The following is a 27636-nucleotide window of genomic DNA, read 5'->3' on the forward strand; positions in this document are numbered from 1 at the left end:
AGACAAGACAAGACAAGACATAGTGTGTCAAAGTAATTATAACCTAGTGGTTATAAATTAGGTGACATTCAAAAAAATTGATCGGCTGCTTCGGGTTCATTTTATAACAGAAATACGAGAAATAGATAAGTTCGTTTTTGCGTAATCATGAATTAAAAACATTTTGCTTACAATGCAAACACAGAAACAACTTATACAATGGGCTTTACATTTAGTAAATTCGAGTGACTGGTCCGAGCTGGTCATTAGTCGTGAACCCGGGCGAATCCCGGATAAGATCGGGCCAGCACTGATAAGCCGCGCCTTAAGACAATTGGAGATATAAAGTCCAAAGACATCTCTTGATTTTATTTATTAAAGGGTTCTTAGGCGGTTTTCTATGTAATGGTAAGATAATGTAGATATGTATACATTACCTATTGAGTTACAACTATGTATATAAAATAAATAAATATATAAAAATAATAACGAGATAAGAAGTATATATCTTGAATACAGTGATTCCAGCTTAATGCCACAAATATATACTTCTCTATATCAACCTCATTTGTAGACATTTGTAAGAAATATTATGTAACTTTGTAATAGAATGTTTGGAGTCCCACGGAATGTGGTACATTCAGATTGATTAATTATTTAAAATCCGCATAATTTATAAAAATAGGCATGCAAATGTCATATTAGTATTCATAATGTCATAAGAATAAGAGCAGTGACTATTTATAGACATTTGTAAGAAACATTATGTAACTTTGTAATAGAATGTTTGGAGTCCCACGGAATGTGGTACATTCAGATTGATTAATTATTTAAAATCCGCACAATTTATAAAAATAGGCATGCAAATGTCATATTAGTATTCATAATGTCATAAGAATAAGAGCAGTGACTATTTATAGACATTTGTAAGAAACATTATGTAACTTTGTAATAGAAAGTTTGGAGTCCCACGGTATGTGGTACATTCAGATTGATTAATTATTTAAAATCCGCACAATTTATAAAAATAGGCATGCAAATGTCATATTAGTATTCATAATGTCATAAGAATAAGAGCAGTGACTATTTATAGACATTTGTAAGAAACATTATGTAACTTTGTAATATAAAGTTTGGAGTCCCACGGAATGTGGTACATTCAGATTGATTAATTATTTAAAATCCGCACAATTTATAAAAATAGGCATGCAAATGTCATATTAGTATTCATAATGTCATAAGAATAAGAGCAGTGACTACTGTTGTCAAAACTTCTGGTCTAATACATAAATTGACTTGAAAAGTGAATTCTCCTTCAAACCATTACACGGCAGTTATCTATAACTTTTGGAAAGGTGATTGAATAATTTTATGGACGCGTAAATTTTTGAAATACATCACTTCGAAATAATAAAACATTAGTTTATTTACTCATTTTTCTATTTATTTTTATAGTCTACGTTATAACAAGATCTATACAACGTCTTAAGGGACAGCCAGACAAATCACGTCCGATCATTCAGAGCGATAAAGCGCTGTTACACAGCTGTCACTACTGGAGTTCGGGACGTTCGGGGCTCGGATTTTGGGACGCGGGTTTAACCCGGGATTATTGCCCTCAGGTGTTGCGCGTTTAGAGCAATTTATGCCTCTCAATAAAATGGCTATAACTTCGAATGCTTCATTGAAATACGGATAGTGTGAGGCATTTCTACTAAATGATTTAGCAGAAATATAAAATAAATATTTACTTCTCGTAGTAATATAGTTTAAATCTGTTATGTCGACATCGAAGGAGCTACTCATATTTTGTCGTAAAAACCGATAGTCCTAACAGTCGATGACATTGTTAGTAATTACCTAATACAATAGAATTCAGCCGGGACTTTGATTTCGGTCAATATGTTGTATGTGTATAACCGGTATGTTGTTCTAAATGGTTTCGACTGTAGTTTTTAATAGTTACTAATATGATGCCACTTTAGAAGAACAAACCATCATATAGATATCTATACCAGAGTATATAACAAGCCGTTTAAGACTTGTATAAAACACTACAGTAAGAATTTTATAATCTTTAAATATAAATTATTAATAAAACCCACGGCTATGTTTCTAGAAACATTGTGTACATACAACACTGTCTTAAAAAATAAAACAGTAGCTTGGAATCAAAACTGTTTAATTCGAAAAGGTTTTTTTTTAATTTGCGTTTGTATGTAAAATATATATTTTTTGTCATACCAAGTTGTAGATTGAAGCATCACGTAACTTACCTGAAACAAAAATAAAATTATATATAATTTTCCATCACAGAAAATCAGCAAATCGAAATGCATTTGAGCGATGCACCAAGTAATTTGTGGTCACGCTGTATATCAGGGAGGTAACTAATTCACCACACATTTCCAATTTGCCGGACTTTTAATGAAATAACCGGTGACCATATATCAGGGAGCGTTGGACGAGGTCCAATTCGCGACGGGATGTCACCCGCCGGGATCAAACGCGCGACCCTCTGATTTATTGCGGGATCACTGCGTACCATATTTATACTATTGCAATAAATAGAAAAGATAAAATGTTGGTAAATGTTAAAAAACGTGATTTATCTAAATAGTAAAATTATTTTCTATGACATTATGATTATAAATGATATTTACATTTGTATTTTAATGTGGCTGATTGTGCGATTTGTTTTACGTAATTAATGTAAATTAATAAACAATTTACCCACAAACAAAACTCATTCTTCAGTAAAAGTAGCAAATCCTTATATAGACATAGTGAGGTCTCAGACCCAAAACCGGTAACTTAATAAATGCCTACTTAAATAGAAATGATCAAAATATGGAAGCATTACATTTCTAATAACAATAAAAAACTCTACTATTTCCGATTTCCTTCCTGATTCCCGGAAAGGAGAAAAATAGATTTTCTGGAAATGTGGTGTTGAAGGTGGTTGCTAAGGATTCCGAAGGTAAGCTAAAAAATCAAACGTGTCCATACTAATTTGGACATATAACACGAGAAGAAAGGTTAGAAAATCCACAACTCGCTGGACCGATAAAGTAAAGGCCTTACATTGCTCACCATCAACCAGGCGCAGAGGCTTGCTGAAAACAGAGGAGAGTGAAGGAAGTTGTGCGGCATCAATAACACGACCACCAGAAATCAGAAGCGATACTGAAGAAGAAGGTACTCCTAATGGTTCGTATTGGATTTGTAAGTAGAAGAAACCATACAAACTGTGTTAAAGATTTTTGATTATATTATAACTTGTATATAAAAATTTACAACATCGCAATACTGTTGTCTTTTGTGAAAATAGCTTTTACACATTAAGAAAAACACTTTTTGAACGGATTAAAGCTATGTATTATTAGTAAAACTTATAATTATTTACATAATTCTAAATTTAAAAAAAATCCGACGTTTCGCGTGCTTTTCAGCGTGCGTGGTCACGGTGACCACGGTGGTTATTTTTTAGAATAATACATAGCTTTAATCCGTTCAAAAAGTGTTTTTCATAATCACAATACTGTTCAAGTTTTAAAGTAGGATGTGTCAGTAAAAAGCCGTATAAAGCAACGAAGCAGACATTATTTGCTTTTCAAAGTTTACGAGATAAGCTCAGATTTGCGTTGATATATGAGCTTTCATGTTAATGAAGACTAATCTTTGCCTCACGCCGCGGCCGCATATCTCAGCACACTCTGTTAATGACGGCTGTTTTCCACTGTTTTTACGTTACGTTATTATATTAAACTCCTTGTAATTTTGTTTAAACGGGAACTTTAGAATGATTAAGAAAAACAATTAATTGTGATAGTTTAGAAAACACGAAACACGAGACAAAAATAATTTCTTATTACAAGATTTTGATAAAAACGTTTTTACGTTTTAACTTTCGTAGTAGAAATAATACTGATGAAAAATTTATAAACAGAAAACTAAAATAAATGTAATCTTTGGTTGCAGTGTACCTTTAATGCTGGCAGCATTTGTAAGGCCATCGGTACTATCTACCAGGCGCCATTAGGCGTCACTACTCCAAAGGGAACAAAATCGAAGTTAGGGGAAAGACTCTTATATTTTTGCAGTATATTTTTTTATGCCTGCTCTGCGGACACGCCATTTGTATTAATATAATTTTAGACTTAGCATTCACAGACATTGGTAAATTATACCTGTTAATTAATCTCGTCCCTGGTATGAGGATGGAGTGGTGCAAAGCCGCGGGGCACATAGCTCGGTATTTAAGTAAATGTGGCTCTAAACACATTGTCGTGTCACGCTGATACACGCAATTATACGTGTCACGTGACAAAAACCCTTTGTTCTGTCCCGACGTAAATTTGCAAGGAAAATGGAATTGGTTTACGACACACAGCTAACATTAAATTAATTTTCCACTTGAACGTATGGCACTCGACATTTTTCCGTGAATGTAATTAATAATTTGTAATTTTGTACTATTATGGTATCGAAATTGTATTAATATATTAATACAATAAGCTCACATATAAACTATGATGGAAATAAAATTATACAACTTGCTTTCTTGCCTTGCGTGCTTATGAATCTAATTAGGAAAGTATTATAACTGAGCCCCACAACAACACTTTCCAATCTAGAAGTCATCGCAACTATCAGGCCGTGACTCTACTAATTTTAATATGATTTTACATTGTTATTTCCTTTATTTGTAACAGATGGATAGTGGGTTGTTAAATGTATATGTAATAAACGTCAGGAGTGTTATTTTAATGACTGCTTTCAAAACAAGGGTACCGGGTAGGACCTTTGCAGACGAACCATCACGCCAACCTCCGTTTAACTCATGACACCTTAACAGGAAATATTTAGTTATTTATATATATATATACACATTCCATAAAAAAGTGACGATAAGAGAGACGAGGACCTCTTACACTTAGTAAAATTGAAGAAGCAGCTAGTTGGGATTTCTTAAAGAAAATTCGATGCTGTACTGGCTATTTTCTCTTCTTTTTCCATCAAATCTTAAGTTCAAGTTTCACTACCAAATATAGTTATAGATTTGTAATACTCATTGAACCTTAGATCTGAATATTATGAAAACTTTCATTAAGTAGTAATCTTAACTGTTAAAGTAACGTCTAAAGTTTAAGCAACATTCTGATTATTATTAAGCAGAATTGACTTGGCTGAAAAAATATCAAGTGTATATGAAGTGTACGTATTAGTTAGCTGTACTACATAATTATATATGTGATGTTAGTACCAAGAGACGTAAGGTAACTGACGGAACCCTACGGGTAGCATCAGAGGTTCAAGGTGGTGGGATTTCCTCAAAGCAGACAGGCTCATCACAATAATTAAGAGCTTTGTAGGCTTTGCCACTTTAATGGAAACGAGAAATTTGACATTATTTTATGTTCTTAATAAGACATTGTAAAAATTTATATGACATTTGCATGCCTATTGGCTGATTGTGCGGATATTTGTAATCGATCCATGTAACCACTGTACCACTTCTTGTAACTTGGCAAATAAACGATTATTATTATTAGTGTGTCGCGCACATTCAGCTATACAATGGAACAACCACGTGAGTTGTGTCAGCAGTTGGTCAATGTTCAAGTGAAATCTGAACACACTATTAGCAACGTTCAGCTGTGCAATCCCGAAGCACTAGGGAGTGCTTATATGGATCTAAAGTATCAACGTTCCTCATTTATGTCTTTGGAAAAACGGTCGCTAGTCTCATCAAGAAGGTACAGAAATGGTTTTACATTGTATTGTAAAATAATTACTTAGATTAAATAGATATGAACCTAATTTGAATGTTGAATTATTTATTGATCGTCTTTGGCTTCTTCGGCCACAGTTTCATTGAACTTAAGTTTACACACTGTGCAGCTTAAAGCTTGAAGTTTATCATGTTATGTGATAAAATTCTTTAGCTTCACAAAAGTATACATAAATAAATTTAAACGTTAAGTCATTTTTAATACTACTTTTTTACATTAGATTCCCTGGCCTAGTTTAGACAATTTTTGATGGTTCAGTGGCATACGGGAATGCGGCCGCGCCTTTATTAGAAAATCTTTTTGAAATATTTAGTGTTAACCCGATTTCCCGTGGTTCTCAATTCACTTTCCTTTATATTATTACGTTTTACGAAAACAATTTTTTCATAGAAAACATTTCATCCACCAAGTAATACAAATAGTATTTTTATTGCGTTTGTATTTTTTCGTACAATCTTCGGTCGGTTTTTTATGTTACGGGCAGAAGGTTCACCTTATGTTAAGTGATACCGCTGCCCAAGAACACATTGTCAGAAGGCTCGCAAGTGCGTTGCCGGACAATTAAGAATTCACAAAGTCTTTTCTTGAAGGACCCTAAGTCGAATTGGGCAACTGTATACATTACATTAGTTTTCACAAGGATTAAGATGGTTTCATTGCTAAATGATGTTTATTCAATTTCTTTAAATGTAACACACATTTAAAGAAATTCATATTACATTTCTATGCTTACTACTTATTTTCAAATTCATTTTATATGGTTTTAGTTATAAAGCGAACGCTCTGTGAACACAGACTATTGGTAAATGAAATTCCAATTATATTTTCCAAAAACACAGTGTGTACACAGAATAAATAAACATTGAATTCCCGTAACCAATTCTATAGAGTCTCGTATTTCTTAAGAAATCAAGTAAATGAGGAAATGTTATTTTCTACTATTACCAATTCTATATTTTCACAACATACAAGTAATGCTGAAGATTCATGGACTCGGGTGCGTCCCGCTCAACAGTTTTAACTCCCAGGGTCGCTTTTGTATTCTAATGGCGCCTCATAACATATATCTTCTTATTAAATATAACGAAACCTTTTTATGACAATTTATTTTTAATGCAACTCCAATAAATGACTGTGAAGAACAAAACAGGCTCAGATGGCGATATTTGTCAAATGCCTGGAGAACATTCTAGAGATTTGAGTTTGACATCCAAAAGGGTATATCTCCAAGGTATTTTGTTTCGATACAGGCCGATCAGCTTCATTTAAAAAGGGACATTAAAACAAACGCGTATATGTTTGTGTTCAACCATTTCTTTTTAGTAAAAACGTTAGTCTTAATTCATAGAAAATTCGAATGCAACATTATAATAAGATAATATACTTAAATATAAAGGATATTTATTTAATCAAATCACTGAAATAAAATAAATATTATCTAAAAATACATAGTGTACACAATTTAAGAATCAATCAAAAATTCATTCATAATTTAATAATCTAAAGGTATAGAATTAAAATAGACACGTTTCTGATTTGCAATTGACTTTAATTGCCTATTGCATACTGTTTAGCTCTGTGCGGATGTTCTGCCTGTAATTAATACGCTATGTAACCGTAACTATTAATAAAACAGAGATCGCTAAAAAATATAGTAAAGGCGAAAGTAATTCTACTAAGGTCAATATGTTCTGTTATGTAGAATTGAACGTAGCAAAAAAGTAAAAACAATGGTGAAGGGCAGGAAAAATAATAAAAACACTATCTAGATGGTCTTGCTTTTATAAAAAAATACATCAGCAGTGTAGAGAAGTGAACTATAATATATATTAATAAAATGTAACTTAGGTAAAAATGAAGTAATAAACGGCTCAAATATATGTCTTTCCTCCAACTTAAATTTTGTTCCCTTAAGAGACTCTTGGGCCGTGGGGTTTAAGCGCACAGGCGCTAATTACAGATAGCGTCTGGTACATAGTATCGGTAACCCCAGTGGTGTTTATCTTGCTCAACGAATAAGCACCGCAATACGAGTACAGCAAAGAAACGTTACTAGCGTTAATGGTACACTGTCAAACTTTTAAATATTTTAATTTTCTATTTTAAACGTATTTACGTAATCTAATATTATTATTTTTACTATATATAGTAAGTAAACAAAATTTTCAAAAAATAATGCAATTGTTTAAAATATGTACGGAACTTCTATAATCTATGATATGTCGGTCTTCTGTCAATGAGTAAAACTATGAAATTCAGGCTTTATATAAAGCTGACATCTTTATCAGTAGATCAGCAAAATGGCGTCCCTAACAAAATGGCGCCTGCTTATATTCTGTTATTCGTTTTTGTTTATAGATACGGCAATGTCTTCCCAGGAGATCATGGAAAAGCTCACTGTGGGCTTTACAAAAGCTTTAGAAGAATGTAAGAAAGAGGTAGGTTGTTACTATCTACAGTTTAGGTTTCTTCATGGAACTACTTAGACCATAGAGACCTTATTATAAAACGTTGTAATTATGGTAACAGACGCGGTTCTTATATAACTCCACTTTTATTAAAATATTTTTTTTCTTATTTAATCTTGTTTAAATAATTTTCAATTGTATTAAAATTGATTAAAAATACCTTTATTTATTAATTGAATATTTTCGTACTGTATATATAGAGGTAATAATAATCTGGTGTAATAAGTATTGTTTTGGTTCAGTTAAATCTCGGTGGACACATAATGCAAGACTTCGTGAACTACTGGCGGGAGGAGTATGAGTTGCTGAATCGTGACCTGGGCTGCGCCATCATGTGCATGGCGTCTAAGCATGACCTCATAACTGACGATTTGAAACTACACCATGGAAAAGCGCATGAGTTCGCTAAAACTCATGGAGCAGGTATGATGTCAAACGGATTTTTTTAATATCACCTAAACTATTGTAATGTATGTGTCAAATATTTGATAACGTCTTTCTCCTTTTCTGTCATGAATTGTTACAATTTCACAAATGTATTAAAACTTGAATACCTCCTTAAAAGCCTTAAGGTATACGCACATAAGGTCATACTTATTTAAATATTGGTGCTTGAGAATAGTTGTAGTACTAGTATGAGTATAGTAATTCACTTGCCAGGTTGATAAGTTCCCGGTCTAATTAACATAACATCTCTATCTTGATATCACCAATTTCTTATCACAAGGTACTTCAAGCGAAGTTTTGCGTCATACGACAGATTTTCTTTTTTTGCAAGTGTTAAATTCGTGTCAATTACGTACGAGCCAAGGATTTACATTTTGCTCACTAAGCCTTTCTTAGTTTTATAAGCGTGGCGATTTTCTAAATCGTCGGAGTTACGCCCCGAGAGTATAGCCAGACGAAGGCACTCTCTTCAATAGTTGCATTATTTCACTTATATTCTATTGTTGTAAGCGAGTGGTTAATATAGTTACAATAAAATCCTCTGTAATTGAATCTGAATTCATAGCATAATCTTAATGTTCATAGCATTTTCAAGGAATGGCCCCTATACATGGAATAAATTTTAAACCCTATATATAGTCAAGTCAAGTGTACGTTGAATACTTTTAGATGACGACTTAGCCAAGCAGTTAGTGACAATGATCCACGACTGTGAAAATAATCAGCCAGAGAGCAGTGACGATTGCATGAGAGCCCTGGAAATTAGCAAGTGCTTCCGGAAGAAGATCCACGACATGAAGTGGGCACCTTCGATGGAAACAGTACTAGAGGAGATTATGGCTGATATATAGGTTGAATGCCCAGACATTGACCCTGGCTCTTCGAATGGGCTAAAAAGGATAACAAATGAATAATCAATATAATAGATATTTTCAAGTTTTATAGAATCGGCCAAAGCAGGCACTATATTAGACATTTGCTATGTAATTTTTATCAGGCGTTCAGCTAAGTTTAAATTTATAACAATTTGACTAAACAAAGTCCCAACGATAAGATATGAGGATAATTTTAATATATATGTGTAAATTAAAATTGAACAACTAAAAGTAGAAACTATATGAGCTTATAATTAAGCTTAGAATATGTCAACAAAAGTTATCCGCTTTAGCCCTATTTAATTATAACGCTTCTCCCAAAAACTGGTCAGCATGCCCCTATTGAACTTTAGCTATTAAGTGGTACGGTGGTAAGAGGTTAATAAACTTTTGTTCATCTTACTTTTTTTTTTGCTGCATTCAATTGAAAAGGGAATGAAAACTAACAGCTGGAAACATAATCCCCAAAAAAAACGTAGACGTACTGAAATGAGCCCGTCGTATCATTGAAACTGAGATTCGTAAATAACACATGGTCCTATTTAAGGGTCCATGCACCTGAGCGTTCATTGTTTATACTACGTGACGAAAATACAAAGGTTTTACTTACACAAAACATTGTCTTGGGTCTTAGGTAATTCGTTTCATAAACAGATGTTCTCAGATCTCTAGCGAATGTTTGTGTAACAGAAATTTTGCTATTTTGAGGCTAAACACAAATTGTAGTATAAAAATGATATCGAAAAACGGTATGACTGCTATAATCATTGTAGCGCTCTCGAAGGATAATATAGAACAATCAAATCAAACTCTAGTTAAAAAAAATGTGTGCGTGTACACTAGTACACGCACACACACACACACGTGTGTGTACACACGTAAGAAGTAAAACTTCTTTATGACCTTAGTTATTGAAAAATGATCTACTATTTGCAACTTTACAGAAATTGGTTAAATAAGATAAAGTTTAACAAAAGGCTTTTATTGTCATAGACATGAATACAAATATTTCATTTTACCTTATTACTAATATTGTTACGGAATTTCATTAGTTGTAATATAATTATTACTATCATTGTTATCGTTATTATATATTTTTGTTATTAATGGCTTTTAATGTCTTCAAATCAACCGTGGTAGGGAAAAGAAAAATATGGCGCGTAACGGAAAAATATGACGCGTAATGGAATAATGTGACGCGTAACCGAAAAATGTGACGGTAAATTTATTTACAACGCCGATTCACTTAAAAAAATTTTTTTTTAACTCTTCAGCCCACCTTATGTAGCATAACCAGCACATGTTTGCTGACTGCGTGTAAGAACTCAACTTGAAAAAAATTTAAATTATTAGATCAGATTAGTCTTGGAATGTATTTTAAAGTAACGATAGATTCTAACAATTTGTGGTACTGTTTCCTGTGTCCTTGTGTTTCAATATTTAAATATAATGTTAATTGTATTTATAAGGACTTCATTAAATAAATGAAAGCCTTCTTGTGTTCATTAAATCCAAAATCTATGCTTAATAATCTCCTTCCTAATAATGCCTTAATAGAAATACGATATATAGACGTAATGTAAAGACATTAACGTGTCGTATTTCCATTCGCTGCCTTGACACAGAAAATTTCGTAAATACACACCTATTTATCAAATATACAAATAAAAAAATCTTGCCCCGTAGTAGGGAAAGAATTGCCAATAAAATAACCAGCTTCTTTTTCTCTTTTTCTATACAAGAAAAATCTAACTTTTGTAAACATATATAGATCTCTTTATAGTATTAGCGTAAAGCTAAATGATAAGATACTTCATTGACTTGATAATCCTGTAATCCCACAATAAATCAACGCAAAGCCGATACTAATTTACAGCCTTGGTCCTCTTGACATCGATACTCAATTACCCAATGTGGCGGTACTTTAAAGTGAACTTTTTTGTAATTAAATGCTCTTATTACAGTGTTAGACTAGTGGTTTCCATATGCGAATCTGATTTCAGAGTAACGTATTTGCGCTCGTATGTTAAAGCCAAAATTCTAAATAAAACCGGTAGGGCATATAATAATACAGTCAACAACATTTGTCCGACACAGAAAGCGGATTAGTAAAAATATGGTCGCGAAATTTTTACAGAAATCTGAGACTAACAAAATATGACAGATGACTAGAAGCCTATTACGTTGTCACGAGATCAAATCCAAATAACGTAGCAATGAGAAATACTTGATTAACACGTTGTTTACCTCGACAAAATTCTAGCGTATCGCAAAGAAAGATAAAGTTTCTATATGTATTATTATATATTTATGTATCCTTTAAATTGCTAGAAATAGAAGTATAAAACCATGATCACCTAGAAGGGAATAGGGCAAAATTGTCAAGGCTTAACGCGAACTATAATTCACGTATGACAGAATCCAATATTGCATACCGACTGATTGAATCTCACCTTCGAATCATACCCTTCATCCTTAGGTCTTCAAGTAACGTAGCTGATGGAAAGACAACGTATATTCATGTACAATTATGAAACGACCAAAAGAATTGGCAAGACTCTCCATCACTCTTTTTGGAATCAGATCACTATTTAACTATATTATCTATTAATTTAATTTTAAATCAGGTACGGAAAAGTAATTCTTAAATTTGGAATTCATTTGCCAGCTTCGATTTGCAAGTGTCTACAATGGGAACAAAAGTTGTTCCTTTGAGACTCTAGGGCAGTGGGGTTCAAGCGCAGAGGCGCTAATTAAAGATTTAAGTTGGCGCCTGGTAGATAGTACCCGTGAACTCAGAGCTGGTCCTTTCCTTGCTGAACGAATAAGTATCGAAATACAGTGTGGAAATGCTGCCAGCATTAATGGTACACGTTCATAGGAACCAAACTTTTAAAATTTGTTTTAACTATTTTTTATTAATTTTCATTATTACTATGTAGGTAAATGTAAATACTGTTTATTTGATTATGTTTAGGTTTTAATAAACATAATTTTTAAAATCTTTATTGATCCTATACTTCGGTTAACACTTCCCCAACGAGTACTTCAACTGTTGGAGTCCATTTTAGTAAGTGAATGCCGCTTCGAAAGCATTTGGCCACCTCTAATGCGCGCTCGCAAGGGTCTTCTTGAACCTGATGCTGTTTCTCACACTCGTGGACCATATTCACCAGCTTCTGGGCTACTTCTACCTCTAAAATAATAACGTTTATTTATCTATCATGAGTCGATTTCCAATTTTTTTAAGCCTAGTATTTTTTTTATAAAAACATGTTCCTACATTGCATACAAAACAAAAACTATTGAAAACGCGTTTTCCGATTAATATTTTATAAATTGTTACCCTAACAATAATTATATTGTCGCTATACCTGCGCCATGTTTTACTGCAAACTCTTGTGCATTACCATGATGAAGATTGCCAGATGTATCGACAAGTTGTAGTTTCTGGCTCATACACATGATGGCACAACCTGTGTCGCGTTTCAGTAGACCATAATCTTCCTTCCAGAAGTGATATAGGTCTAATAAAATGTTTTCATGAAGATTTAACTGTAAAAAAGAATTATAATGAAGCAAATAATCTATGGATTGTCATAAACCCTTGTATCGGTCTTTAGATAAAACTTTCTAGAATTCCTTAAAATTATACAAACGCATAGTGAACATTTTGACATATAAATAAAAAACAACAAATAAATTAATGACGCTACAAACTTTTTAGGTCTGGGCCTCAAATTTATGTATCTGTTTCATGATCATTTGTTAATCTAATAGGCAAACATAGACCTCAGATATTTGCTGATTAATGTAATATTAAGTCTTATTTTTTTATATAAAACCTATTTAGACCTATACCTCTTGCTTGCACTCGTCTAAAACTTTGAGAAAGCTATGAGCAATACTTTTCAATGTCTCTTGTGAAGCGAAAACACTCGAGAATAATGTAAGCACACACAAAATATAAGGATAACAGGCCATAGCTCTGACTTGAAACTGTCATTGTGTGCTGTTCATTCGGCTATATAAGGCTTTCATCAAGTAATAATTGGTTTTAATAGCTGGTTACGAGTTGATTAATTATATCAAAGAGCGACGGACAGGTGTATGTCACGACTAAAGGTTACATCAGTTAGTAATTTTACACTTTATTTAGATACATTTGAGTGAGCTGTGTTAAAGATTAATATAATAATTAAATGTATGAATAATGATGAAGGTAATCCGCCTTTTATCTGTGCCTGACACACTCGGTCGACTTTTGGGACTATGAGTCTGGTCCAAAGTCCTGTGGGTAGCACAGCCGTGATTAGACCGCAAAACTACAGGATAGAGGGTCGAGCGCTCAAACCACTGGGTCAACAATTGTAACCCTATGTGGAATTCGTTCGGAATTACTTCAGTGGGTAGCTGTACCATGTAGTGGTACAGTTGTAGACTTTGATATGATTTAATTTTTTTTATATGATAGGGGGACAACGAGCATAAGGGACGAGGAAAAAGGGCAGTCATCGCATTCCATAGACACCTATTTCAGTGGTTGCGTTGCCAGCCTTTGAGTAAGGCCTGTCCTTTTTTTTTTACAATTGAGGGTCGTAGCTTCCAGTGCAGACTCCCACCGGGACTCGATTCTGCAATTCGCTAGTTCGCAGATGTCTTGTGAAACTTAGATAGAGACAATTTGCTATCTATCTATTTGTTAACAAAGTCGAGGTTCGGTCATTAACAAATATAAAAAAAAAACAATTAACCATGTTTATTTTATTAAAACTGTATACAAGTTAGCAATATCGTCGTCGTGTGACTAATAATGGTTGGATATCAGGTGTCCAGCCAATTTTCCATATACCTCTCCGAAAGCAATTTGCGAGGTCCAAGGTAGCGGCACAATGGTGTATCTGCGTCACGGCGCGTGCGCATTGTCTATAAAGATCTAGTAGTGTTTTCACCATCTTATCATCTACAATAAATTCAATGTTAACGTAGTTTTTAAACTGTTATAAGTATTCTAACATTAATGTAAGCGAAGAACCATGAGATGTTCATCCTGGCAAAATGGCGATTGCATTTAAAACACTTTATTTCACTTTGCGACACGTTATAGCGGATCCGGATGATCGAATAACATAAGCTAATTACAAATTAAAAGCCGCCCTCGCTGCAAAGCATAGTCTTAGGAAAACCGCCTTCACCGTGGAAGGCGAGGTCCTTTATTACGCACTTCGCTCATTCCAGTGAGCTTCCGTCCTGCCCTTCAGGAGATTGACCACCCCACGCCGGCCCATGCCGATGTGCAAGACTTGCAAGAGACGCCCTTGCGAAAAACACCCATTTCAAAAGCAAAACTTTTGTCCGAAATGGGCATTTTTCTAGTCCGTGCTGAGCTGACAAGGTCCGTCACACCAACACTGAGATTTCATTCCAAAACATTTATATATTCTTGCGAGCTCCCAAGGGAGCTAGGAAAGAATTTACTGATATTTAGAGATATTAGAGTATATATAGAATAAAAAGATCACAAAGATATTCAAACAACGAAAGTAGCTTCTTGGGTTGAATTCCTTTTTTGATGCTAGAAGTAACTTTTCGTATTAATTTATTTTAATACTTCAATATAATGGCTAAAATATTAATGAATGAATACATTACTCCTTACCGGCTCCTTTTGCCGTTAAGAACCCTACAGCATTTGATTCTATGAGACCATGAGCCTCTACCAGGTCAAGTGCTACCATAGTACAAAATATCAAACACCCAGTTGCTGTTCTATTCAATGTATAGGTTTCGTTCCAGAAGTTTATTATGTCCTCATTTAAAAGGTGTGAATGTACCAGCTGTAAAAAAGGGTGCATCGATTTTTTTTTTTGACACTTTAATGTCATATAATAAAACATTTCATTATAGGCTATTATTTCAAACGTTTTATATTAGAACAACTAATAAAATACGAGACACTGGCCACATAAAGAAGATGAAGAAAAAAAAAGAAGGCATTAGGAAGACATGAACAACTACATTCTTTCTTTATTACTGACTTTCTTTTAATATGTACCTCGGGACGCGAGGGTTCTGGCAATGTGTCCATGGTCGTCGGTCACTTAGCATCAAATGAGCCTCCTTCCCATTTGGCTCCAGTTACATAAAAAAATATATGTTTGATTAATTTTTTTACGCGCTGAAGAATAAAATTGGAGTTATTTCATTATACTTTCGTTAGACTATTTTTGGAATACACGTTACCTTATCCCGACAGTCAAACATTTTCAAACCCATACTGTAACTAAATTGTTGCATTACTTCCATATTGTACTAACTTCAAAAACTAACTGAAATGCCTCCGTAATTAATTGATTTAGTGTTAATTATTGCAATTTGTAACGCAGTCATGGCTTCGAATTACCTTGGCGTAAAATTCCCTGGTGAACTATTATAGTTAAATTCAGTCTATCATCGTCAACCTTTAAAGACGTTAAATATAATACCGATTTGTTTTTTATTTATTTATTTGTTAGTATCAACTTACTTTCTGAAATCTAAAAAAACCGATTAAAGGACTGGCTTAACACACCTTACGCAGATTGGAGATGCTTCTGAGACCTAACATGTAGTTACAGATTACACTCACCCATAACTCATTCACTCATCTACTCAGGCGTGTTACGCGTAAGAATTTTTGTAAACTTTTTTTATATTCAAAATTGTAATTGAAAACTAAAAAAGCATTGTTTTGGAATTAACTATAACTTTGTTATCGTATGGGATACGGTAAAGATTTCCCAACACATAATGCATTGAAGGAATAAACACATTTTTTAAATTTTATATATATTTGTAATTTGTAAATATCATGTATTAGTGACTTAGGCGAATAATATACGTATTCATAATTAGTTTATACATAATTAAGATATATTTAATTAATAGAGACTACATGAACGAAAAGCGAGTATTTTGACATCTTTAAGATACAACGAATATTTTTATCATTATAACGATAACGTTTGGAACGTCAAATTAACTATCATTAATCTTGTGTCCGGATAGTGTTTATAAAAATATTTTTAAGTTATTTCTGTAACATTAATGCAATCGATAGACACCAGTAGTATCAAATTTAAAATAATAGTATAAATGCTAACGTAGCCAGTTTAGGTGTGTTTTAATAAATGTAAATAAAACATTTACAGAGATATACATTTAATTTCAAGTCCATGATACAAGCCTAGGTCGTGATGAATTATTTACTTAGTAACTTAGATCAATATATTAGGCGTCTTTCTATATGATAAACGCTCTACACAATCATTACTGTACTTTATAAAACTTACACAATTTTATAGCCGTATTTATTTAGAATAGTGGTCAGCAATTATATTGAATAATCGTTGCTTCATCTGACACATAAGCACAGTACTTATGTATTAATATCGTGTTTTAATTAGCGTAGTTCTGGAATTGAGAGTTTTCATGGTCGGTATCACTTAACATAATGTGAGCCTCCCGCCCGTTCGAGTCCTGTACTATAAAAATAACTAGAAATTGTTTTAGTATTATGTAACGGTGAATCTTATAGTAAAAACAAAGACGAAAAAATGTTGCATTTCACATATGCGATAAGACCAGTCTTTCCCTTAAACCAATCCCAAATAAACGTGCTAGTCTTTTGTCTTTTATTTCACATTCTCATTTCCAAGAATTTATATACAACATCTGAGCGTTTATATGTAATTAATACTTTTCTAAAACCGCCTCTATCATTGTAACCTCAGGTGCGATGCCTTCCTTTTTCGCGTCCACCTTGAAGCAAGCAGCCACCTTGACCACACGAGTACAGTCGTCTTCGATATCGTCAAATTGCTTCTCACAATTATGGATTAAGTCAACCATTTTTGTTGAAAGTAATTCACCTGGATTAAGAATCTAAATATAATAAATTAAGGCTTCAAAAGTTTCTGTGATTTTGTCACATGTAGCATTCAAATTTGAATTTGACCTTTAGGTGCTGGCTTCAGCGTGCGACTCTCATCCCTGAGGTTGTAGGTTCGATCCCCGGCTCTGCACCAATGGACTTTTTTCTATGTACGCAATTAACATTCGTCGAAAGGTGAAGGAAAACATCGCGAGGAAACCGACATGTCTTTGACTCAAAAAGTCGAAGGCAGGCACAGGGTCACCTATTTGCCTAGTAATCTATTATAATCTAGTAATCTATTATAATCTAGTAATCTATTATAATCTAGTAATCTATTATAATCTAGTAATCTATTATAATCTAGTAATCTATTATAATCTAGTAATCTATTATAATCTAGTAATCTATTATAATCTAGTAATCTATTATAATCTAGTAATCTATTATAATCTAGTAATCTATTATAAAATAATTTGAAAAATGATCATAAAACAGATCTGGGCCTCAGATGTCTGAATCTGAATCTGAGGCTCATAAAAGCCACCCAAATCGCCTAGAAAAAACATGGACTCCTATTTATATTATCAACTCTTCACTCTTACATATAGATTAGCATGAGATGCGAGCCATAAACAAAAATTAAATAATTTTGATGCAATTTCAGTCTTAGCAATGGAATTACCTAAATATGGTCAAAATCTGGTGTACCGACATCGAAGGCAGTACTCATATTTGGTCGTAAAAGCCGATTACGTTGTTATTAAGTACCAAATACAATAGAATTCAGCCGCGACCTTTGGTTTTGGTCGACATAAGCGGTATGTTGTTCTGAACTGTGTCGTGAAATGAGAAATGTAAACATCACTCACCTTGCGGAAAACTCTTTATGTAATCGTGCATATTAATGTGATGCATTCTGGCATCTTCCTGCATAAGTGTGAATTTATTCGACATACAAATCAGAGCACAACCCAGCTCTCTATGGACAACATCGAAATCTTCGCTCCAGAAATTCTGGAATCCCTCCAGTATATCCGCTGTTAGTCCTGACTGAAGTTAGATGTTACATAGTAGTTATGTTAAATAAACCGGTTAAGAGAAGCTATCTGACTTTATAATGCCCATCCAAACACCATCATAAGTTAGGGATGGGGTCAATGATTTCTCAGTTATATTTTGGCAGATGAAAGTTCAAAATTGAGTACTGTTTAAAATAACCAAAAATATATTAATAAAAAACAACATTCTCCTTAAGAAATCTAACCAGTAATATAACTTTGTGATGTTTTTGCTTTAACTTAAACCCAACTTAACAAATAAGGAATATTAGTGACTTATATTGATATATATTATAATACCTCTTCTCTGCATTCATCTAAAGCCTTCCCGAAATGTGCAGTCACGTGGCTCATGACTTCTGCTAAACCTTCGACAGAATTCGAGTGTAGTACCATCGCAATAGCTATCAAACAGACCCACTTTGAACCCATTCTAGTGTCTATTTCTTGCACAATGACGAACCATCTACACTCATCTTATTATATTCTACATTAAGTTTTTTTATTTAAACATATGTAATTTAATTACAGTAGCAGAATTCGATCTTAACACAAGGGTAGTAATGTCGAAAGTTGTGTGTATCAGCCCGATCGAGCGATGATGTACGAGGGACCAAATAAGTACCTTCAAGTCACATAATTTAAAATTTCAGCTTGTCATCATGTATCGAACATTCACAGAACTATAGCTTTTATAAATTCCGTGTTAGGGAATGGATTCGCATACTTACTTACGCTAAAGATTTTACAGTATTTGATTTAGGATTATAGGTTCGTACTTGCTACGGAGAGTGATTTTCGCTTACGTGTTTGAATATAAACGGTCATATCCTTTTACTTGACAAGATTTATTTTACATACTATGTGTAATTATATCATATATCAACAATGTAAAAATTGCCGTTTATAATTATTATGTTACCAGTGACCTGTCTGCCTTGTAAGGCTGAACATTCGTTTAAAAAAAATATTGGCTGTTATCCAGGAATCACTCAAATGGAGAAAGTATTCTTAAAAACGGTCCAGTTGTTTGGAGTTTATTCCTAAGGAAACTTACAATAATATAACTTTATCCTCGATATATTAGTATGGATAAAGCAAGTACAGTCAAAACCGTTTACGACCGTCCCAGCTGAATTCTGTTGTATGAGGTACTTAATACAACGTCAGCAATACAATATGAGTAGTCCTTTCGATGTCGTTACAAGAGATTTTGACTGTATTTCTGAAATTGACTATAAGTTACTTAGTTTTTTTTTTTTTTTTATAAAATAGGGGGCAAACGGGCAGGAGGCTCACCTGATGTTAAGTGATACCGCCGCCCATGGACACTCTCAATGCCAGAGGGCTCGCGAGTGCGTTGCCGGCCTTTTAAGAATTTGTACGCTCTTTTCTTGAAGGACCCTAAGTCGAATTGGTTCGGAAATACTTCAGTGGGCAGCTGGTTCCACATAGCGGTGGTGCGCGGCAAAAATTGCCTTGAGAAACGCTCAGTCGTGGAACGTCGGACGTCGAGGTGATACGGGTGGAATTTTGTATTTTGCCTCGACGTCCGATGTTAGACATCCTTAGTGATACATAACTACAAAAGAGTAGATTTTAAATCCAAACTTTCACTTATAAGATAATTTTACAAGGAGCGTGCCAAGGACTAGAATGCCACACTAGAAATCCATGGAACTTCGCCTTTATACCAATCAACGTTTCTCGTCTTTGTCAAATAACCCTATTGATCGTAAAACAATTCTTACTATTTCTGTCACAATCCTATAATATGGCTCACTGGTCGGGATTCACTTTCCCTTATGTCGCGGACGTGGATTCCCGACAAATCGCCACAAGTGCCGACAGGGGATCGGAAATTCTATCTAATTTCTTCCCAAAATTGGACGTCCTCAAAAAGTTTTTATATATATATATGGTATATAAAAACTCAAGGTGTTTTCAATTTTATATATAAATAAGAATATTGTATTGAAAATAATAATACTCTTTCTAGTCGTAGAACAGAACAGAAAACCCTGAGACAATGGATCAGAATCTGAGAGAAATATATATGAATGTAAAATACTCATAAATAACGAATGATTCCTTGTGGTTTTTGTAAATTAAAAAATGGTAATAAAGCATACGCCGGTTAGGGTAAAATCATACTTTGTGCCCAAATGTCAGTTCTATTAATTCAAGAAAATAAGTTAAACTCCCCTGACACGAACTATAATTTTCTTTCCTGGCAACTTTTACCATTTGTCATAAGTGACGTGGCGTAGAAGCAATCCGTCAGCTAATGAACGTGGATCTGACAGCTCCCGTGCGCTGCCAGGGAAATGATTTATATCTTAAGCGTATTGTCAGGGGTGAAAAAAATGTATATCCTTCAAATTTATTTTTAAGGTTTATAATAAAAGTAATACAAAATGAAGCATAATAAAAAATAATAATTGAGACGTGTTAGGTAATGAAGATTAGATACAAAAATATAAAATAAATAAATCATTGGCGCTACAACCTTTTTAGGTCTGTGCCTCAGATTTTTGTATCTGTTTTATAATCATTTCTCAATCTAATAAGCAAGTTGGTCAGCCTTCTGTGCCTGACACACGCTGTCGAATTTTTGGGTCGAAGAAAACAAAAGTATGTGTTTGACATCCATAACTTTATAAATATAGACTATACATCTATTTGACATGACAGACATGACTCAATCAAACGACATCCGCAAGACGAAAATTGTTTCATTTAACTTTGATAACCTCAAAAAGGGGCACATCTTCGTAATTTCACGTACCTTTTTAAAAAACAAACAAACCATTTCAATTTAACGATTCGATACGAACGCACATCGCCACACACACCTGAGCTTATCTTCGAAACAATAAAATGAACGACAAACACGCCGCAATCTGGCGGGAAAATATAAAAATTTACATATAAAAGAGATCGCGATTTTCGGAAAATATTTATACCTCCCCTGGCAACACTACGTGACGCGAATCTTACGGAGTATGGCAACATACGATTACTCATTGTATGCTCCCTACTTTGTTATAATAATAGCGTGATTTCGTTTTCAATCCTTGTAAAATCAGTTTCATGCCTTGTATTTGATATAATATATCTTAAAATAAAAATAGGTAATATTTTACGTAAAATATGTTGTGTCTGTAATGAGAAATTACTATTTTTGATAAGAAACGTACTCTACTCAAATGGGTATGGGGCTCGAGACTAAAACACTCGACGACAGGACCAATACTAAAATCAAACAATTATTCATCAGCATTTTGTTCTTATGACTCTCGCATCTTTTTTAAAAACAAAATTACCTATATTACATCTGTCCCCTAGAAATACCTAAAAAGCTCTCAAGACTAATAAGCTTAAAATGTTTTATAACAAGCTGTAACAAGAAATGTTTCATTTTTTCGTTCAACATGACTTTTTGTTTACAAGGAATTTGAGGGAATTTAATTAGTTAAAAAATTAAATTAATCCTAAACAGAAGCTACCAGCCATAGTTTAATTTATAATGTATCTAATAGACATATATTTCAGAATTTATGTCACCATTTATGAAAGTAACCAGTCTTGTATTATCTATAACAACTAGGTTTGCAATGATGTTTATAAATATTTCAATACTGGTGACATAGACGTTATAACTGTATTTAATTATAGAGATACTATACAATGTTATTATAATACTGCTTTAAAATATATTCTAATATTGTCAGAATGTTTAGCAACGCAAAATACGATTCAATGTTAGCTAGCATTCATTCAACTAAAAAAGTGTTGGATAATTATCTATGAATAATCATGTTTATTAATAATTCCTAATGTTTTTTATTCAAAGGTTTCTCAATGAGCTGAATGTACCGTTATTTATTTGCAAATTGCATTATGCAAATCATCGGAAAGTAGATCAAACAACCGATTTCTAATTTTAAGTATGGATTAGGAGAAATATGTGTTTTAGAGGTCTTGTCTTGTCATTTATTTCTTTAAAACATTACAGAGGTCACGATTTTATTTACCTTAATAAAGTTTTGCTATTTCTTAAACCACATTATATGAGTAATAAAAATTATAATATCTACTTCACTAGTACAATGTTCTAAACGACCAGTAGAAAACTAGAAGCTTGTATAAGTACCGATGCAGAGACGTGATCTGGTTCAAAGATTCCTTTAAAGTTCGGTTTAATGCAATTAGCAAGAGATTTCACAACATATTTTAACATAACTAGTCTTTGAAATTTATTAATTATGGTATAATATCGAATATATTAAATTCTACTTCTATCGATTTAATTATAATAAACTATGCAAACATTGCAAATAAAGTCGTATTGGTCATTTCTACTACATACAAAATGTTGTGAAGCAAATATACCGTGTGAATATATATTAATAAATGTTTAAAATTCTTCTCATGTGAATTAAGGTAATTTGTAGTAAGTAATGCAATATATTAACAATTAGGTATGTCACATTAAAACATGCTGACAGGTTTTTATCACTTATTTCAATTGTAACAAAAATCGATCATAAATTATTTAAAATAAAATCTGCAACTAAATATACTTTAAAAGCAACTAAATATACATTTTTTTTGTCAGTATAACGTATCGAGTTGTAATTAAGCTTTATTGATATAAGTGATTGAGCAAGCTTTGAAAATTGACCAGCCAACTGCCGAAGACATCCAGGTCTGAGTAAGTACGTCCATTCTTTTGTATTTGGGAAGAATACGAATGAGAGCTACTTGAACGCCTACATTATTTTTCACAGACGGAATTTGCAATTACGTAGTCCTACTGTACACATTCCCAATTGACTGTGATAACGCTGGAAGAACTTCACTTACCTGGCGATTGTATGAAGATGGGCGCTTGTAGCGAGCTTAACCAGTGGTCTGTGGGGCGGGCGGCTAGGGCGCGTGGGCGGGCTGTACGTATACTCGCCCGCCTCACCGCCTGTCAACCACGACCAGTGCTCTGCCATCACTTCACTTTTTCACTTTTGTTTACAATTTTAGTCACTTCACTAATTTTTTGAGAGTGTTTCATTATAATGTTTTATTAGTATTCATCATAATTATACTTCTATAAAGTATTTACATTAAATTATACCATTTAAGATCTAGACTTTATCAAAAGCTATAAAGAAAATGAGTTGAGATAAGCCGTTCAATGCTGACCAAGTCATTGATTTTCTATAAGAAATGTCACGTTTTCTCACGTTTTCCTTAACTTAACGTGTAAGTGATAATTGGGCACATAGAAGGAAAATTCCTGTGATGCATTGGATTTATTTAAATAGGCTCAAATGTAATGTATGACTGCTTACCAGTTTCGGTATAGACCTTATATACTTGTGTATATCGGACATAGATCTATATAGATATATTATTATAATAGTATATAGATTTTTTAGTTTTTACTACAAACTCCCAAGCAAAATAAGAGAATTATCACTAAATAAATTCAAAGCCCTCGTTAAACGGATATTGATCAAAAGCTTTTTTATAAATTTCACGAATATATAAATGATCCCAATCCTTGGTATTGATTTGGTCCAGTTTAAACAATTTGTATGACTCAATACTTGGCGATTAAAAAGAGTGGCAGAAAGTTTCCTGCCAGTTCTTCTTACCCGCTCTAAGCCCTTGCACTTGTGAACTGGTAGTAAATGTAAATTTACAATTAATTTAACTTCGCTTCTGATGTTCATAAGTGTATTTGTACCTATATTAATAAAGTTATTTAAAAAACATCTATATTTTGCTATAGCATCAAAACATTTCAACAAACCCATTCGTCATGCCCGTCTCAAGAACAACTCTTATTAAATTCACAAACTTGATTTACGACGTTTACAACTTCTTACAGTACACAAATTTTCAGTAACGAAAATAGCTACGAAGAAAAATAAATCCGTGGCGTTACAACCTTTCAAGGTCTGACCCTCAGATTTTTTTATCTGTTTCATGATTACTTGTCAAGGTGAATCAGCCTGAGCCTGATACACACCGACGACGTTTTGCATCTACACAAGCCGGTTTCCTCAAAAGGTTTTCCTTCACAGTTCGATATTAAATGCGCATATAAAAAGAAAGTACATAGGTGCACAGAGGATCGAACCTACAACCTGAAGGATGATAGTCACACGTTGAAGCCACTAGGCCAATACTGCTAAGAAACCTAAAAGGGAGCTATAAACAACGCGCTGAATATTCTTACTATAATAGCGAACACTGTATAAATAAATATCTTTAAGAAATATTGAATTGTAGCCTCTATATCTAGTACGTTAAAGGTGAGGAAATAATTCTATCAGACCCTTGTAAGTGTTGTTATCACATTACTCTACTGAACAATGGTGGTATTCTCCATTGGGTACATTATTTTTCTGGCCCTTTTCAATTCTCAAACGAAAAGATGGTTTGAATTTTATTATTAATGCTGACTAAATTTTATATACAATACATAATCAATGAAAATTATGTTCTGTGTTTGCATTTAACAGAGAGTGTTTTCGCAATTTTTTTTAATGTAATTTTACAAAAATATTTATTACTTTTGCTAGATCCGCCTAAATTATAATAATTTCGTGTAAAAAATATACAAACATCAATTTTTAAAAAGCTATGACAACTTATATAAAGCTTTCTTGATCAGAGATAAACTTAGACTTAGACAGTGTGCTTAATTAACTGTACATACAAAGGGTAATTATATATTTCGCATAGGTATTTAGAGTAAATAGAGTTTAAAATAGGCCCATATTACCTCTATAAATATATTTTCTATTTTATATATATAATTCTACTGTACATTTATATGTCACTGAACTCTTCTTAAACGCCTGGACCGATTTGAATGAATTTTAACGTCAACTAGATTCATTATCTATACAGCAAATAAACAGCTGGTACGTATAGAAACCTTATGTGCCGTTTAGGTTAACTTGTGTTTGTAATTAAACTACTAAACGGCTGGACAGATTTTGATGAAACTTTTTGTGTGTTCATGTGGTCGAGAATGATTTACATTATTAGAAATTAATTTTGTATGTATGACGTGTACAACGTCTGTTGGATCCGCTAGTATTGTATATAGCATAATGTTTTCAGTGTTACCTTACAAAACCAACTCTAGTCTAGTTAACGATACTTAATTCAATATACACTATCAAGTTTTATATCATTCGTGAATAGAAATGGCATGTAAAATGTAATAAATCTTCGCCCCTGCACCAAGCAGCTCAAAATTCATGGCCCCACTTATGGGGGCTTTTCCTATTGTTCGCCACACATTTACCACGCCATGTGCGGTTTGGCATTTTAAATTACACATCACAGCTAGCACTTGTTTAACAGATAGATGCTATCTTAGGAAATTTTAAAATTCTGTAAACTTATAATGAAAATCTCGAACAATCGTTTGTGCGTGAAATATATTTTAATAGTCTTATATCATATCTTCTAGGGCAGCCGAAGGGCGTTGTCCTCTACACATGTCTTAAATACGGAAACATTAAACTTAAAAACGCAAACCACAAATCATTTAATTATACTTCTCAATTATTTTCGAATCTACTTGAAACCGTACAAAGAAATAGTTAAAACCGTAGCTGTTTCGACAGTGTTAAATTACAAACCTATGCCTACCTACACACATACCTTAACACATATATGAAATTAATTCACGAAGAGTGCAGTGGTTATTAATATAGTGTACTTATATGCTATTCTGAAACACATGATTTGCTAAGGTTACAGAGCTTTTACGTATAGGTAGATGGAAACCATTATTATGTATATGTATAGAGAGATATACTTTATATAAATATGTATTTCAATAATACGTGTTTGGTAAAATATTTTCATAACTATATAATATAGAAAATTATTATGAAATTACGATTACCCAACTTTGCAATATAGAACGTCAAACATAATGACGATTTATGTTATCAATTTAGTTTCAAATTGCATTGCATTGTGCACTCCACGACTCAAACACCCTTCGTTTAACAGAGAAAGCTTTAGAGTAGGTGTGTAAGTTTTTCCTTATTTTTACTGATAATATAGGCGTATTAATTAAGTCAATGAAAAATATCATCGTATAAATATGTATAATCGTAAATGATTTCAATCCCTTTCAGTTAAATACTTTTCTAAAACCATTTTCTAGTATTGGCATAGATTTAGAAGATTGGATAGCATTTAGAAATATCTTAAATCTTTGTTTCAGGAAAGCGGGTCGCCTGTAAAAGCCTAATTGTTTTTTAATGTTATTGTAGTGTTCAAAATACATTCTTGTGTTGTTTAAATACGCAACACTCACACAGCTATGACAGAGATCACAGACCGACTTTGTTTTTTTAATGTGTCTTGTACTGTTCAAATATGTGTTAAATAAATAAATTGTTGATAATACGTTACATAATACTTTTTTATACCTCAAAGGTATTAGCGAGCAATCAGAGTATTGGTAGGGAGCGCCCTCGTGCGATTTATCACAGACAACGCACTCTGAGGATTACCTAAACTTCAGAGATTACTATAGGTAATGATTTGATTAAATTCTATAGATTAACTCAAGATCAATATTTCGCTTAGCAGTTTCATAATAATAATTCTTCTTATTTTAGTCATTTGATTCAATATTCTTTACAATCACATGAAATTAATTATCATATACACGCTATATATAAACGCTTAATTTATAATGTAAATTCGTTAAATTTTTCAAAAAATATATAAGTGGCGTATGCAAATATAAGACATATACTATAAACAGGATAATATATAGTATGAAAAATCTCCATACACATTTTAGTAGAAAGCGAAAAACTTTCAACCCAGCGCCAAAACACATTACTCCCACTTTGTCCAAAACAAACAATATTCAATTAAAATTAAACTCTATCACAAGTACATAAAGTTGATGTTTTATTGATAATAAGGGAAAGGGTGCGCACCCTAATGGAGTGAGCTCAGCCGTTTCGTCGAGATACAATTAAAAATGTTCATTTGCATATGTTTACTGATAATGCACTGAAATTTTATTCTTATATATTATATGTATAT

The 27636-nt window shown here is 33.0% G+C and overlaps 4 protein-coding genes across 5 annotated transcripts in view; 1 reads left to right on the forward strand and 3 right to left on the reverse strand.

Moving 5' to 3' along the window:
* LOC123715276 (protein prickle-like) overlaps positions 1-27636 on the reverse strand; it is a 242133-nt gene that overhangs the window by 159685 nt on the left and 54812 nt on the right. The gene's annotated exons all lie outside the window — the stretch shown is intronic.
* LOC123715279 (general odorant-binding protein 1-like) lies at positions 5719-9774 on the forward strand. Of its 2 annotated transcripts, XM_045670233.1 has the most exons (4): positions 5719-5738; positions 8133-8212; positions 8485-8665; positions 9359-9774. In XM_045670233.1, exons 2-4 carry the CDS (start codon positions 8141-8143, stop codon positions 9538-9540), a joined length of 435 nt encoding a protein of 144 aa, XP_045526189.1. In that variant the 5' UTR covers positions 5719-5738; positions 8133-8140; the 3' UTR covers positions 9541-9774. The 2 variants fall into 2 exon arrangements, with proteins under 2 accessions (XP_045526189.1, XP_045526188.1); XM_045670232.1 differs by lacking the exon at positions 5719-5738 and having other exon boundaries at positions 8075-8212.
* On the reverse strand, positions 12579-13551 carry LOC123715281 (pheromone-binding protein 1-like). The gene is made up of 3 exons (XM_045670235.1): positions 13426-13551; positions 12939-13119; positions 12579-12760 (listed from the first exon to the last, which is right to left on the reverse strand). The coding sequence occupies exons 1-3, from the start codon at positions 13546-13548 to the stop codon at positions 12579-12581; spliced, it is 486 nt and encodes a 161-aa protein (XP_045526191.1). The 5' UTR covers positions 13549-13551.
* LOC123715280 (general odorant-binding protein 2-like) lies at positions 16554-18975 on the reverse strand. The gene is made up of 3 exons (XM_045670234.1): positions 18838-18975; positions 18349-18529; positions 16554-17474 (listed from the first exon to the last, which is right to left on the reverse strand). The coding sequence occupies exons 1-3, from the start codon at positions 18967-18969 to the stop codon at positions 17296-17298; spliced, it is 492 nt and encodes a 163-aa protein (XP_045526190.1). The 5' UTR covers positions 18970-18975; the 3' UTR covers positions 16554-17295.

This window comes from Pieris brassicae, chromosome 10 (genome assembly GCF_905147105.1).
Source record: "Pieris brassicae chromosome 10, ilPieBrab1.1, whole genome shotgun sequence".
Taxonomy (NCBI): Eukaryota; Metazoa; Arthropoda; class Insecta; order Lepidoptera; family Pieridae; genus Pieris; species Pieris brassicae.